Source organism: Aquarana catesbeiana, linkage group LG01, assembly GCF_042186555.1.
Source record: "Aquarana catesbeiana isolate 2022-GZ linkage group LG01, ASM4218655v1, whole genome shotgun sequence".
In the NCBI taxonomy this organism is placed as follows: Eukaryota; Metazoa; Chordata; class Amphibia; order Anura; family Ranidae; genus Aquarana; species Aquarana catesbeiana.
The window spans coordinates 270207987-270225342 of NC_133324.1; the positions used below are offsets into that span (position 1 = coordinate 270207987).

Consider the following 17356-nt stretch of genomic DNA (forward strand, 5'->3'; position numbering starts at 1 on the left):
CCAGTAATGCAAATGTCTGACTGGAGCCAGATAACCATCTTGCGCATCTCGGGAAGATTTATTTTCTGTAATATAATTCATTTGACATGAACGTATCATAATTGCAGTTGCTATGCAGCCTTTTTATTCTCTGTTGTAAGGATCTGCCTGTTGGTAGGAAAGCCTCGCTGACTAGAATTAAAAACAAAGATTTGTGCGTGGTAATTGTTCTGTGTTTTCATTAAATGTCTAAGCTGGCAGAGTCATTCTGCCTTAAATGCTGTGTAAATGTGGAGAGGCATTCCAGGGCATGTTTATGTAACTCAGCACATGAGACTAGAAGAGGCATTTACATTTATGGAAAATTCAACTAAGGATGCTATTATAGTGTACTGGTAACATTTGTAAAAATATTCACTGAATACATTTGATTTCTTACACATATTTGTAACGGAACGCTATTTAGATTTTGTGAGTGCGCCCCAGCAGCCTATTTCCTAAAATTTGTCCAGCCTGTTTTAACCGCACTATGGCCAGCCATACATGAATTGAAATTCCGGCTGAACCAGCTGGATTTCGATCCATCTATGGGCAGGTTGGTTGTACTGAAGTTGATCCATTGATCAACTTCAGTACAACCAGCCTGTTGGGCTTTTTTAGTGGCTATAGCTGCTGGCAGTGATCATTGTATTCTGACGGCTGGGAGCATTCTTATCTGCACTTAACGTATTTTAGGCCTGTTATTTACCTGGGGAAGCCTTCCTATATGTAGACATTCAAAAGCTTTGAGACTGCTGCTGGATGTCACCATCTTGGATGTGATGGCTGCAGCCCCAGCAAAGGTAGACCTGTCATTTAAGTGACACTCTTATAGAATTCCCCTTCACTCCTCCCCTGGCAGCTTGAAACGCTAGAAAACCGTTGTTTGTTTTGTTTTTTTCAAATCTGCAAGGCAAAGTTATAATGTGCTAGTATGTATCGCATATTAGCACATTATGTAAAACTTGCCTTAAAACGAAGCCCTCCAGCAAAGCGCTGCTTCTGCTGACAGGGCTTCCATCTTTACCCGATCTTCCTTCCGGGCTGGTGGGCTCCGGTCTCTGATTGGCGCGCGGGAGCCGCTGTTTGTGGCTCAGGGCTCTGAAGGAAAAGCATGGTATACCGTTCCTTCAGAGCGCATGTGCGGATGACGTCATCTATGGCCTCACAAGTAAATATCTCCTAAACTGTGCACATTTGGGAGATATTTACTATAGGTAAGCCTTACTATAGTCTTACCCATAGGTATAAATTGTCCATGGGAGTTTACTTCCACTTTAAAAAGGTTATATAGGAAAGGGCTGAGGATCTGGTTCATAGGCCCATTGCAGGTGAAAAAAAATAATTTACAAAGAAATCCCACTAAGTAAGCATGTAAAATCCTTGATTAGAGTCTCTTAATATCTCTGTTTTCTGTGGACTTTTGAAAATTGAAATCTAGTTGGTATGGAATACCATAGATTTTATATTATAGTTGCCCTTTTTCTGAAAAGAAAAAACAAAAACCTCAAGCATTAAATTTATAGTTCTGATTGGTGGGCCAGCAGAACTAATTATTAATGTAGTTTACACAATTCCAACTAAACCCGCAATACAAAATGTATTTTAGATTGGGGTTACATTTAGCATAGGTTCACACTTGTGCAGCTGCGTTTTTAATGCATTTTTATGCTTAATACATTTTGGCCAGTTTTGGCCTAATGATATCTCCTGTGACATCATTAGGAGACTTCCTTCAAGCTTTCTGCTTCATTTCTTGGTTGTTTGCCTGTGATTCACAAATGGACAAGAAAAAAATTGCATATAAGTGAACAGGCACTAAAAAAAGAAAAAGAAGGGGATTCCTCTTGTGGGAAGTCAGGCAACGCAAGAAAAATCTCACGGATTTGAATGGGGCCTTAATCTTATCTAAAAGAGATTGTGTAAGAAAAGAAAGAAGAAAAACATTTTCAGAGCTACCTGTATCTAATCCAACGATCCAAGGGTAATTATGTTCTAACAAATATAATTCCGTATGCTACAGTTAGCCTTAACTCAGCCCGTTATGGCTGATTACGGGTATGATAATTTTCACAAGACTATATATAACAGTTACTAACATTTTTTATAGATATGTGAACAGTCATATGCATATTTCTGAATATACATGTAACATTTTGCGTTCTGCTAAAATTAACAGTATTTTTGGTTGCTGTAGAAGAGAATGGATGAACAGAAACATGGGTTAACCCCCACCCGTGTGTGTGTGGTATGTTATAAACTCCCTTCAGAAAAAGTCATGTAAATTGTATGATTGACAACATTTGCGTTTTTTTTCTGCCATATATCTTGAAGTTATTGTGCAGAGTTTAGCGCACTCATGTTTTGTCATCCATAAACCCTGTGAGGTTGTTATTGTGAGTACTAACTGACAGGTGCTAGAAAAGTATGCTAAAATAAGTTCCATATTTGCTCTACACAACCTCTGAAATTTGTCTGCAAGTGAATGGCTTGATTCATGATGAAATATTTACGAAAATGTGAGGGGTGTACTCACTTTTGTGGGATACTGTAATTGTGTAGGAAATAATGTATATTTGTCTTATTTATTTTTTACAGGAGCTTGCAAAGCGTTGCAGTCATAGGTGCAGTGTCAGGCTCCTGCAAACTCTCCCCCTAGCTTTCTGAGCATATCTTTGTACAAGATTTCAGTTAGAAAGCTAGAGGAAGAATGAGTGGATCACAAGCATGCTAATCAGTGCACTCGCAGTCCATTGAAAATTATAAGGCAGATGGGACTTTAGTTTATTCATTCACAAATCTCTGTGAATGAATGACACAGCTGTGAATTTAAAATGTGGCAGCCACTGCTGGGGAGAGGAACCACCGCCCGCTGTCAAAGGGGGGGACTTGGGGTGAGGGGGGGTAGTGCTTAGGAACATGTTACAACCCTACATATTACATGGTACACCATGTTCCTAAAAGTGAACTTCCCCTTAACAATCTACTTTAATCCTGAAATATAGTTGCGTAGTCTGGTTGAAAAAAAACACTTGTCCATCTGGTTCAACCAATAAAAGGGGAAAAAAAAAAATCATACAATCTCATATACACAATCCTATACCCACAGTTGATCCAGAGGAAGGCAAAAAACCCCAGCAAAGCATTATCCAATTTTCTCCAGGGGGTTAAGAATTTCCTTCCTGAGCCACCAAGAGGCAATCAGATATTCTCTGGATCAACTTTACCTGTAAATATTTTACAATCTTTTTTATTATTGGCACTATTTTTATTTTTTAAATGGCTTCTCAACTCTTCTTGGTACAGTCATGGGTGTCTGGGTATTAATAAGTTGAAAGTATGTGCAGAATGGCAGGTTAGGGCTTTTATCTGTATTACATTTGTCCTTAGTCTGTCACATATGAAGACTATTGAGACTATTACTCTTTAGCACTCTCTTCAGTATTCTTTGTTCATGGGCACTCCAAAAAAATCCACTTCCTGATTGCTACTTTGCTATGGGGGCTCCTGAGAGAACATGGCAAACAGACTAGAAGATGCTTCATTGCCTCACGAAATGAGTTCTGCCGCTCAGGGCCTCCAGCAGCTGACAGAACTAATGCAGACTATGTTTCTCAGTGTTTTTCTTCTAACTTCCTTTTACACCTTCTTATTCCCTAAAAAGTACTTACATTAAGCCCAATGGTAGTACTTTGGCTTGAATGGAAAAGTAGAAGATCTAATCACATAAATTATGCAAAAATGTGTATAATATGTTCCCGTATAAGCATAGTCTGTAGTATGGAGCATGATGATAATGATAACTAGCTGTGAAGATGTCTGGTTTCTTACGCCCACCCTTTTATGATTTATCACAGTGCACCTGTTAGTAAATTGACATGCCTGCATATATAATACCTGTGCCATTATATACACCAACAGTATAATAAAACTAAAACATTGTACCTATCATCAATAAAGGGAAACTATGAGGTTATAGATATGGGAGCAACCATTGCAGGCTTGTTTTTAAAGATGCAGGCCCTATGACTCGATTACTGATCCTGGATTAACTACCTAGCAAGTATGAAGAGCAGAAGTTCAGACTTCCCTGCCCACAGGATTTTTTAGGCCGGTGATTCACTCGGTATTTTGGCTGGGCATGCAGTAATTCCGTCAAGATTAGAAGCTTTACCATAATCATATGACTGATGTGCCTAGCTGGATAGGTAGGTTGTGGGTATGATACTACACATAACGGTATACTTGTGCAGGCCATACATGGATTGAATTCCAAAATAATTTTCTTTCGAAAATCTGAAATTTTATGTGTTTTGTAATTCGATGATGCCACCATTGATTTCAAAATTTGACCAACCAAGCCTTCAATTTCAACTCATGGTCTTCTTTTTTTTCCATGTCACAGCTCATTAGCATTTATTTTTTGATTATATTTATCACACGTTTTTCCCATCATTGATTTGATATCCATTAATTTTTCCCGAATTTTTTTTTACTTGGCAGGTTGCTTTAAACTGCAGTTCATCCCTTTAATCTGTAGATGAAGAAACAGATACAAAAAGAAACGATGTTTCTTTTTATCTTTGTGTTTCAGCTTAGCAATGTTGTTGATAAACATTGCCCGGCTGCTTCTTTTTTTTGACCACTCCAATTGCCGGACTTTTTTAACATTTCAGCTGTCAACAGGGGAACCCCACTGACAGCTGAATGAGTCATCGTTTGATAAAAATGCAGCAGCCCCACTAATTCCCAACCTATAATTGACAGTTTTTTTTGTTTTTATTTTTACATCTCAGCTGTCAGTGGAATCCCGCTGACAGCTAAAAGAACCGAGCCTGAAAGATCAGTTTCGGGTATCTGTGGATTTGCACGTGTACTGATGCTCGTGCAAATGCTTAGTATCGGCATTGGTGCAACCCTAAGACCCCTCTCACACTGGGGAGCTTTGCAGGCGCATGCAAAGCTCCCTGAAAGAGCCGCTGCTGTCTCTCCAATGTGAAAGCCCTGAGGGCTTTCACACTGGAGCGGTGCGCTGGCAGGACGCTAAAAAAAGTCCTGCTAGCAGCCTCTTTGGAGCGGTTTATACACCACTCCTGCCCATTGAAATCAGTGGGGCAGCTCGGCTATACTGCCGGGATAGCGCTGCTGCAGCAGCATTTTTATACCTCACCTCTTGTTCTGTGCAGGTGTGATATTAGGCCCCCCTCCAGTATCTGTAAAATTCCAAAGAGTGAATTTATATTATGTAAATGTGCACAGGCGCAAGGATGGATCTAACCCAATGTTTACATGTCTACATCATCTTTAGGCTGGCTTTTGAACCCAGGAAGAAGAGAGCAGCCCAAGAGGGTGGTTGCTCAAAGATGTCACCTAGGTTTGTAGAGCTGCCAAGCAGCTGTGGGTAAAGCTGCAGCCAGAAGGAACCCCTTCTGTGTTATTTATTGGTGAGGCTTTTCATAACAGATGCTGTGTATTTTTAATATGTTACTATTTTAGCTTTATTGTGACATACGTAATCTATTATTATATAGTCATGGTATGTACTGAACAGTTCTGCGAAAGCCATAAATTCCGACTTTATTACTGTTGCTTTGGTTTTTAAAACCAAGAATTCCAACCTGAAGCATTATATTTGGAAATACAGAATAGATATGTGTTGCTTGTTAACCTCTATTCTGGTACAGCAACATGAGTTGCTTTGACTGCTGTACTGCATGAAATCCATACATTGTTAAGCCATAGAGTGTGATCTTGGAGATATATAAAAGATATATAAACCTACCATAAAATGTAAGCATATATCACTGCTCTGTTTATAAAGTATTGTCTACGTTTTATAGAAAAGTGGATTGTACAAGACCTGTGTTTGAATACAAATATATGTGAGAACTTTTTATAAAGCATTCTTTTAAACTGTGCATACATTTCTATAGGACTAGCTTTCTGCCCAGCTCATGGCTGTAAACACCATCAATGGAAAAAAAACAAAAAACATAAGGGCTGCCTTAGGCTCAATCTGTTCCTCATAGCTCCAGCTATGCTCTCTTCAGCCCGTCTGCTGAAAGGCCACAGGGAGGACCGGACTCATTTTATCAAACTGTCAAGGAGCCGCTAGAGCTAGGAGAAGCACTCTCATGCCTGCGGCGAGATCGAGACAGCATTCAATTTCCATCCCTGTTTCATTTCCGTGTTGCTGCCGGGCAGCTTTGGATCTGAACTCAGTGGCTCTATGCCATCCAGAAATGGCTTGTGGGACCCTCCAAAGGATAGAGTGGTGAAATTGCTGCTATAAATCAGCATCCCCTCCTGACTTGGCAGGAGCTAGAAGTTCTGGCACTGCGGCTCTGCGGCTGATTTGAGTCCCATTAGCAGGTTTTGCTGTCAGCTTGGCTCCGGATAAAACCCTCCTCTCCTATCATCGTCTGGTACCCCTGCAGATATGAAATCTGTGCCAGGCTGAACAAGTCGCTCCACCCTTCCACAGAGCCATGCCAAACTCAAGAGGAGCTAGATCCAGAAAGAATGGAGGAGAATGTGGGGGAGTGCCGAGGTTCAGGGAACATGAAACAATAGATGCTAATTAGCTTTCTTTTTTGTGTCATTAATGAATAAGAACTCGGGAGAATTTAATAAAACTCAAATCCTGCACAGATGAAGGTACATGCCTCACACACAGAACCACTTGCCTGTATAAGTCTTCTACATAACATGCGTTCTAAAAAGCTGGCACGCTCCTTTTTTTTCTCAGAAATGAAAACGTCTAATGATAGTTTAATTCAGTCCTTTTCTGCACCTACGAAACTATAGACCTTTTTTAAAAAGACATAAAGAGATCTAGGCCTTAGATAATCATGTTTCTTCTACCAGTTGTAATTGGAAAAAGTAAAAGCGACAGCAAATCTGGCAAAAAAGTGATCTTTATATTTTATTATATTGTACTAGAGATTGCTTAGTTTGAGAATAGCGTATCTTTCAGTACAGCACTGTATGCTCAACACATTACAACTTTAGTAACTTTACAGCCACATATCATCTCAGTTACCCATATATAGGGCCGTAACAAGGGGTGGGCGGGAGGGGAAGCTGCCCTGGGGGCATCTTCTGTTGCAAGGCTGACAGGAGTAGTGACAGCAGCAGTGGTTTTAATTTGGCATCTTTGCCCTGTGTGCTGGATGACCTTGTCCCGCCACTGCCAATGTACATAGTAGATGTAAACTATAACTGAATGACATTTAATGTACTAAATCACTGTGTCTCAGAAACAATTGACTTTTTATTTCAATAAGTATTTTACATTTTTTCATCCTTTTGCAGCCACATCTTGTCCATATGATTATACTTGAGTTTCGGCTGAATGGTATTTCTCAGGGCAAGCTTTTTGATGGTGACACCATTGAAACATGCTTGTGTCATGTGGGTTCAAATGGCCACTTGTAGTCATCATCCAAGCCCATGTGATAGAGTGCCAATGCTGGAGGACAGTTGAGAGGTAGGGACACTTTTTTACACAATAACAGGAAATGCTAGAACAAGGACCCTAATGACCGGATCACCAGGTGTTATTTTACTGTAATCTGAAAATGTAAAAATAAATTTGAAATTGACATTAAAGAAGAACTTCACCAAGTTTTTAAAAAAAATAGATGTCAACCACTGCGAATAGTGAACTGCTGGTTTTTACAAATCAGATACAGTCTATGGATTCTAGCATTGTCTTCCCGCAGCCAATACGTGTCACTGCTGCGGGTCCCTGACGCTGTGTTTTTGGATTTAGGAGCTGGCTGTGACTTTCTCCATGAATCACAATTGGCTTCCCGCTGCACATGCAGGAGGTCAGTCCTAGGTGCGTGTGACATATCCCAGGAGGCTGTGCATGCAGAGGGGAGTGGGACTAGCAATGTCATCTTTGGCAAGGATTCAGGAAGAGGGTACCATCAAAAAATGATGATACTTGAACCCCCCCAACCTAAAAAAAAAAAAAACCTGCACCCCCCCCCCCCCAACAAAAACAAAAAACTGGAAGGCGAGGGGGGGGGGGCAGGGAGTGGATGATCTATAGTTCGATTTTTTAAGTGAAGTTGCACTTTAACCTGTGCTTTTATGAGATTTTGTTGATTAGGTTTTCATATACTTAAACATACGTCTTTGTCTGCTTGGTTGTTTGGTCTTCAACTGCCCTGTCCATGCATACATCAGATCAAATCTGCATCATTTAGCATTGGTACTTTGGTTATGAGTTATTATTCAGAACACAAATATGGGTTGCTACCTTTATCTTCATGATCATTGGTGACCCTAAATGTAAACAAATTTATAGGTTTATTATTTTTTTACAGACTATGGATATTTTGTAGTGCTATCTTATTGTGGGGTGTCTGAAGTAGAGTACTTTCCTCTTGTTTTTTTTTTTTTTTTTTCTTTTTTGTTGAACGTGGCATTTTATGGCAACATTGTGCTGTTAATCCTTGAAAACATCTGTGGTAAACTTGTGAGGTCCCGAGAGGTAATTTACTGGCTGATGCTTTTCAAATACATTTATCCATCTTACAAAACACCTTAATTTGTGTCTGTCACGTTCCAAGCACAAAGCGTCCCAACTTGAACCTGCCAGGGGAGGGTTTTGTTTACAAAATGAGGGGGCAATTAGGCTGTGCTTTACAAACATTCTTGGTGGAATTAAAAGGCAATTGGCACAACTAAGCAAGTAATCCCTTTACAAGCTTTTCTGAAGGAGGCCCACTAGGCTGTTTACTGTTTAGTTTCTCCTCAGAGAGCGTTAACAGGGCCTTTTGGAAACTCCAGGTAATTGAGGCTCTTGTCTTTCACTGAGAGCTCCCAGAGCTGTCATCAGTTGCTATTCTGTACATTTCTTTACCTCGATATTTTGACAAGGGCTTTTGTCCTGACGACAACAGCTGCGTGGGAGGCAGAGCTGAAGGACTTTTTTTCATCTCCTTTGTGCAGGTCTTTTTCTCCATTGTTGACATTCCTCCGGGCACTGCTTGTGTGCAAACTTGTTGTGTGACTTGTGTCTTACTCTTAGCTTTTTTTTTTTGTCCTCCGATGAAGATCAAGAATCTCCGATCATCCTTTTTTCTAATGCCATTTTTTTTCCAAAAGGGATCTCTGGGAAACCCCTTAGGCTAGCTTAAGAAAGACCATCCCATCGTCGTTGATAGAATTTTAACTCACAGATTTTACTCTCATAAGTAGCATTTAGGGTCCATGCACACTGGGCTTAAAAAACACTAGTTCTTTTAGCAGAAAAAAATGCTTGTTTATGTACAGGCGTTTAGTGTTTTTTTTTTTCTGCCAGAAAACTGTTTTCGAAAATGCAAAATAGAAGGGGTTTTTTTTCTGCCTATAAACGCTAAGCTTAAAATATGCCCCTAAACGTCCTAATGTGCATGGACACATAAGATAACATTAGCTGCTTCTACAGGCAAAACGCTAAACTCCTCTAGAAGCAGCGTTTTTTAAGCCAGTGTGCATGGACCCTTAAACTATATGCATGTGGTCCATTTTTGCTATTTCTGGATTGAATACATCATTCATTCATCAAAATCGCTATTGTTCCACCATAATGGTCTTTGTAAATGGTCTTTAGCTTTCTGCCTATTTAGTAATAAGGATAGTATCTTACAGGACAGATAATAGAAGTATAAGTTGAGTGATGAAAGGCTGGCAATATATGGACATATCTTTCACTGTTAATGATTAAAATTACCAAATGTTTGAACAGTTACAAAACCCCAACAGGAGCCATGAGTTCTAATATAATCTGTTTTTCTCCAACTTGTAGGTTGCAATTGCAATATATGAATCATTCTTTCATTTTTAGATGGTTTCACTTTCAGATTAGAAATATGGTGCTTTGCATGAGCATTTGCTCCCCTTTTGGACTTTTTAAAATTTTTGAGTGTTACAACCTGCAGTTAAATTGATTTATTTTATTGGCACACAAACCGATCCGTAATGTTCGTAGTGGAAAAAAATGCATAGCTTCCCAAATAATGCAAATAAAAACTGAAAAGTCTTGATGGCATGAGTAACATCCCCTTTGCTGTGAAAACCCCTAGATAAGCTGCGGTACAATCCATTGCTGCCAGAAGTCACATACTTTGTTGAATATTGATCACTTTCTTTCAGTTAAAATTTCTTGTGATCACAAATTACACAATTCTTTAAAAGGCCCCACGGTGTTTGTTAGAAAATGTATCTATATAAACAGCATCAGGACAACCATAAACATAAAACCAACAAAAACTATAAACTATGAAATTAAGTCTGGGATAAAGTTCCAGAATAGCTTAGATCAGGGTTTTGGTTAAAAAAAAACGTATCCTACAGTGATGTAAAGAAAGCCATTTCCAAAAAAAAAAACGCCAGTCATATTTGGAATTTTGTAAATGGCATGTGGGGAGACAGAGCAAACGTGGAAAAGGATCTTATGAGACCAAAACTGGACTTTTTAGCCTTCGCACAAAACATGATGACAAGAAACACAGCACCATTCCCATAGTAAATCATGGTGATAATAGTATCACATTGTGATAATGCATTTTTTCATCAGCATGAATGTGGAAACTACACAGGAGTAAGGGCTAGAAGGACAGAGTCAAAAATGGTTCAGCTGTAGAGGAAAACCTGCTTTAGTGTGCAAGATTGAGACTGGGACAGAGGTACACCTTCCAGCAGGACAGTGGACATTTACCCCAGGAGACTCAAACCTGTAACTGTAGTCAAGTTCTACCAAATATTGACTAGGGAGTAGGGCTGCTTTGGATTTTTACTCTCTTGAAGAGCTACAGTAGCTAAAAAGTTTTCAGCATCTGACACCCTTCTGGCAGTACAGTACGCTGTATTGATGTAGCAGCCAGCAGCGGTAAACACAGCGCACAGTGGCAGACCAGGCATCTGACACTCCTAGAAGTGTCAAATGCTAAAGGCACTAAAGACACTTTAGCTGGTATTGCTCTGAGAGAAAAAAAATGAAGAACTGAGGCACTGGCAGCAGGACAAGTAAGTATTATACCCCTTCTTTTACAGTTTTTCATTTTCAGAATATGGAAATTCCACATTGGTGTATACAAGTGCTAAAAAATTTTAGCGTGACATTTTAAGTGACACTGAAACTTTTGTCAATTTGATAGGCTGTTTTCTATGAATGCCACATGCCTTATAATTTGATAAAGCAGTGAAAAACAGCTGTATTATATGCTAATCTAACCAGCTTTCAGTTTACTGTAGTCAACTCAATGAAAGATGTTTCAAGATTGGTTCCTTTGCATAGTGGTTTTTGCATTTTTAAAGTGGTTCCAAATGTAGGACATTTTTACCTTAATGCATTCCCTGCATTAAGGTAAAAAATGTCCCATTGGTTACCTAACCTCCCTAAAGACTTACCTGATTCCTATTTCGATCCAGCACTGTGCCTGAGTGCAGCAGTTCTGCTCTTTCTTCCTCTCCTCACAGGACTCTGACAGGGCCATTGGCTCCTGATGCTGTCAAGCCAATCCTATGAGGAGGGAGCGGGGAGCAGAGCTGAGCTGTGCGGTGTGACTATAGATGCACACAGCCCGGCTCAGGAGCAAGCCCACAGGTGTGCCCCTATAGGAAGCAGCTTCCTATGGTGGCGCACCAAGAAGAGGAGGAGCCAAAAGCATTGGCAGGAGGACCTGAGAAGAGGAGGTTTGCGGCAGCTCTGTGCAATACTATTGCACAGAACAGGTAAGTTAACATGTTTGTTTTATTTTTTTTAAAAAAAACCTTCACAATCACTTGAAATAAGCCTAATTGCAGTGCCTTAAAGGAGAATGTGGGAAAAACAAACAAACAAAAAAAAACATACATACTCACCTATATGGTTGCATCATTGGTAAGATGCTGCAGCCCTCCCCCACCAGCTCTAAGCCCGAGAACTGGGCAGTCACATGACCATTGATTGTTCAGTTCTAAGTCTGCTCTGAGCAGAAATCGGTGACTATCAGTCACTGCTCTGTGCTCTGCCCCTCCAGCACTTACTGAGCTATGGAGGAGCTGGGAGCAGCTGGCTCAGGCTCTCAGCTGTGTACTGAAAGGCTGAGCCAGCTGTCAGTCAGTCATCTGGGTGGTTCCCAACATCATTGTCAAGGTCCTTCCAGAGCCTGGACTGGCTCTGTGATGTCAGTCGTCACCTGGCTTTTGCCGGCTGGTTTTGGGTCACAGGAGTGCAAAAGTGTATGCACTCTAGTGACCCACAAGAGACATATGACAAAGCTTCTGCCTTACTTCTCTTTTAAAAGGAATTGTATTGTATGTGTTGATGATGAAAGCTGATAATGTCAGTGTATTGCTGCCACTCTTGTGTTGTGCATGCACGAGTTTTTAGGTTTTTTCATGTTGGGGTGTGAGGCTCTCTTTTACCTTTCCCTCTCTTATTGGGTCTATCTGCTGACAAGCCTGGCTCTTTTCATAGAGGGGGCTTTCCTCTGCAGGTTTACTATTGGTACTTTGGTAGTAGCATTCTAAAACTAGTGGTTAAGGCTCGTAGTGCTGCGTAATCCTACAGCAGTGTGTGATAATTTCACTTCTACTTTTTTGTCCTTTGAGGGGGAAAACGATGCAGATAAAAGGCAGTGCTTCATTTAACTTTTTCTGTCTAAACTGTCCTTTTTTTTTTTTTCTACCTACAAGGTAACCCCCAGTTGGACCCCTTCAGGCTGCTCCTTCCACCTACACAGATAAAACACACACTTCCCATCAGCTTATATTGTGTCAGTATATAAAGCTGTTCCATTTACATTTTATAGAACCCATAGAGCTCCACTACATTTACAGATCAGGTTGTGTTTCTCAGTCCTTGCAAAACAAAAGCAATGGAGAGGAGCCTTTAGTAGAGGAGCACTCTTGGATTAACATGGAAGCCCTCTCTTTAAATGATATTGTCCTTAATTAAAACGTTACAGAGGCTGTAGATGGCTTCTAGTAACCCTTGGGTACTCAGAGTAGGAGGCACAGGCTCACTCAAAGCAGCCCTTAGGCAGACCAGGTGATGGAAGCAAACTGTACACCTCTAGCATGGAGTTCAGTTTGTTTAACTCAAAAGCTACTAATTGATCATTTTTACCACTACGCACTATGGAGCTGTAACATAATATAAACGTGTATCTGTAAATGAAATGCATTTGTCTGTGCCAAAGCCAAATTACTTTATTTGTAGCTAACTTTCCTTTTTTTTTTCTTTCTTGCAGTGCGACAGCGAAAGTGATATCGACGATAAGGTAAAACTGAACTTAATTCCTGTTTTTTTTTTTTTTTGTAGACCTATTAGGGTCTATTTATTAAACTTGTACAGGTTGAAAGCCAACCCCACAGTGTGTCTCTTTCCTGAAGTGTAATCCAAACTGACAAGCATTTAATTTTTTAACAAAGTTAATAACCAATAACATTGCACATTAGTACAGAAATAAGGTTTTTAGCCTGGGTAAGTTTTATATAGAGCCAGTTCTGTTTTGTGATATGAAGCATGTTATAATGAAATCGCATGAAGAAACTAGATGCTAGAAAAGACTTTATAGAAATGACCAGCCTTTTTTAGCACTGCTCAGTATGAGCAAATTTTTTGTAAAATCACCAACTTCTGTGTGTATGTAATTTATGTATATGTAACTTATGTGCAGACCATTCTATAATTATTATTAATATTAATATACATGATTTAGCATTGACAGTTTACGCTGCACTTTACAACTTGAGGGCAGACCGTACAAATACAATAAACTTTAATACAGTAGGAATCAGAGGGCCCTGCTCATTCGAGCTTACAATCTAAGGGGGGGGGGGGGGGCGGCAGGGGATACAAGAGGTAATAACTGTGGGGGGTGAGCTGATGGAGAAAATGTACAGTTGTTAGGTGGGGGCCAGTTAGACTTCTTTGAAGAGATGAGTTTTCAGGGATCGTCTGAAAGTAGACAAAGTAGGAGATAGACTGATTGGGGTAGAGCATTCCAGGGGATGGGAGAGGCTCAGAAGAAGTCCTTGAGGTGAGTATGGGAGGAGGTGACAAGGGAGCTAGAGAGCAGGATGTCTTGGGAGGAGCGAAGAGGATGATTTGGTTGGTATTTTTAAACCAGGTTAGAGATGTAGCTGGGGGCCAGGTTGTGGATGGCTTTGTAAGTTACTGTTAGTATCTTGAATTTCATTCCTTGTTTGAGTGGCAGTCAATGGAGGGATTGGCAGAGAGGGGTAGCAGATGCTGAGCGTTTTGTAAGGTGGATGAACCTGGCAGCGTTCATGATGGACTGAAGGGGGGATAGCCTATTTAGAGGTAAGCCAATGAGGAGGGAGTTGCAATAGTCGAGACGAGAGATGACCAGGGAGTGGATTAGAAGCTTTGTGGTGACATTGGTTAGGAAGGGGCATATCTTGGCGATGTTGCAGAGGTTGAGGCGGCAAGCTTTGGACAGCAATTGGATGTGGGTCTGAAAGGATAGTTCAGAGTCCAGGATTACACCTAGGACCTTGGCATGGGGGGATGGGTTGATAGTTGAGCCGTTGATTTTGACAGAGAAATTAGGGGAAGTGGCACATGGGGGAGGAAAAATCATGAGCTCAATTTTGGATAGGTTGAGTTTGAGGAAGTGATGTGACATCCAGGCTGATATATCTGTTGGTAAGTTGGTGATGCGTGAGGAGACAGATGGAGTGAGTTGGGGGGTGGAGAGGTAGATTTGGGTGTCGTCTGCGTAGAGATGATATTGAAAGCCATGGGAGGCAATCAACTGGCCCAGGGAGGAGGTGTAGATTGAGAAAAGGAAAGGTCCAAGAACAGAACCTTGGGGGACCCTAATGGAGAAAGGACAGAAGAGGAGGAAGTAGAGTTGTATGTGACACTAAAAGAGCGGTGGCATAGTTAGAATGAGAACCAGCGAAGAGTACAGTCAGAGAGACCAAAGGAGTGGAGATTTTTCAGGAGGAGGGGGTGGTCCACTGTATCAAAGGCAGCAGAGAGGTTCAGGAGAAGTAGTACAGAATAGTGTCTGTTGGTTTTAGCCGTTGGTAGATCATTGGTGTGTTTAAGGAGAGCAGTTTCCGTGGAGTGTTGAGGTCAAAATCCGGACTGAAGGGGATCAAGAAGTTTGTTCATAGTTAGATGGTTGCTCAGTCGGTTGTAGACCAGTCTTTCAAGCAGTTTGGAAGAGAGGGAGAGTAAGGCGATGGGGCGTAGGTTGTTAAGATTGGTGGGGTCCAGTTATTTAGCCTTTGACTTGGGCTGGCCATAGCCAGTTTGAATCATTTGAATTTGAACCATGTATGGGCAGGCTGAATGTATCCAAGTTGACTGATCGATTAACTTGGGTACAACCAGCCTACTGGATTTTACATGAAATTATTGCTAGTGGCTGTCATGGCCGCTAGCAATAATCACTGTGGAAAATGGAAGCCGTCCCCACAGCAAGAACACAATGGCTCGACGGGAGGGATGATTCCCACATCAACACTGTCTGTTGCAGGAAAGAAAAACGCTCGGTCTATGACCAGCCTAAAGTGGGGTACACACTATAAGAAAATCGGGCGAACATTCGTCCAATTTTTCTCAATGTTTTACAACAAATCGGAACCAATGAAAGAAAATTTGTACGAAAATTATTCCGAATTTTTTTTTTTTGTTTTGTTTATTGTTCCTGATCATGCGCAGTCTTCCTTTTCTGATTTTTCTTGTACGAAAATTGTACGAGAACGGTACACATTAACCGAAAATCGTATGTTTTCTTCCCATAGGAGAAAAATGTTGGAGTTTGTCCCTTCTGGAATTTTCGTACGAAAATTTAGAATCGGCTGTCGAAAGTTGTATACACACTATATGAAAATTGTACGAAAAGTCTTTGGATGAAAACGTTCGCCCAATTTTCTTATAGTGTGTACGAGCCTTTAGACTTCATTGAAACTGTAGTCTTTTGTTTGACCCAAATGCAGCAAGGTCCCCATTGTATGGTGGGCTAACCTGTAAATATAGGATATACTTTGACAGTATGTACCTTTCTTAATAGGGTACTCGATTTGGCTCCCCTTGCCTTGTTTTTTGTTTTGTTTCTTTTTTAATAGCTATCTCACTATTGGTGTGCAGTTGTACAGTAGGTCAATCAGCAAAAAAGTGTGGGGGCTCACTGATGTAATGGTTACCTTTTGGGTCTGCTAGCATTTTATAGAAAAGCTGTAACTACCTAGTATTTCTCTGATTTAGTTAAAATACATTCTTGCTCTTTTAAATTCTGTCAACACTTATAAGCCTTTGTCTGTTCCAGGCTTAGTACAAGCAAAGGGTGCAGTAAGCCATAGCAACCAATCAGCAGTTATCTTTTATTGTTCTGACTGCTCAAGCAGCAAAGGTGATTTCAGATTACTTGCTATGGGTTGCTGCAGTCTGCACATCATCATCTGTGTTTGCAGGCATAAGCCTGTCTGTGTTCATTTGTGCCTTTTTCATGCTGTTTTAATTTAGCACTTTACTGAACCAGTGTGCCTATTTATCCCTAGCCGAACAACATGTCGATAAAACATTGCGAATCACTTTTTCTTTATATTTTTCAAGTTGCTACAGTTACTGTACTTAAAAACTAATTTCAGAATGTTACGTACAAGATTATTAAAATAGAAAAGAAAATGCCAGCACAATAGTTGCTTACAAGTGCTTTTTTCCTGGGCTAAATAATTCTTGCAAAACCAAAAGCTTCTAACAGCTGATGTTTTTTTTTTCCTTCTGGGGTTAAAACCTTTTTTTTCACAATCGAATAGACTAAAAGCAATTGCTCAGAAGGCTGTTTAAAAGATATGCCTGTCAGAGTTGAGATGAAGTTGTAAGTGGCATGTAGTTTTATAATACAGCTCTGCTATTAATGATTGTCTAAATTACAGCGGCAGGCCCAGCCAGCTGCATTACATTGGAGACTGACGTCCGCTAGATTAGGTTTGACTTCACCTTGTAGCGGAGAAATTGAAATCTGAACAACATTGATTAGCTTTCAGAATGTGAGATCGGAGGTTACCTTCAGGGGAGGCTGCATTGTGTGTGACTGGTAAGTCAGTGTCACAAGCAGAGCACAAGGTAATAGAATTCCATATTGTGATTACTCTATTTCCTTGCCTTTCTGCTCTGCAGTTGCTGAATTTTCCTTCCATAGCGATCTGTATTAGGCTTGTATCAAGCTTGCATTTGCTAACATTAGAGTAGTTTTTCACATTGCACACTACATTTGTACTCAGACAGGTTAAGGTAAACCGTTCATTAGAATGAAAAAAAAAATGAAAGTTCCTAGCAAGGTTTCTTTTGTGTGTCCTGCTAATCCAGTGTTTCTCA

General features: G+C 40.4%; 1 protein-coding gene across 8 annotated transcripts in view; it reads left to right on the forward strand.

Annotated features, from left to right (window-relative positions):
- Positions 1-17356, forward strand: part of FBRSL1 (fibrosin like 1) — a 754265-nt gene that overhangs the window by 559737 nt on the left and 177172 nt on the right. For all 8 annotated transcript variants that reach the window (XM_073628367.1, XM_073628336.1, XM_073628382.1 and 5 more), the window contains one exon: positions 13251-13280. In XM_073628367.1, the coding sequence (XP_073484468.1) occupies positions 13251-13280 (30 nt within the window). The remainder of the gene's footprint in view (positions 1-13250; positions 13281-17356) is intronic.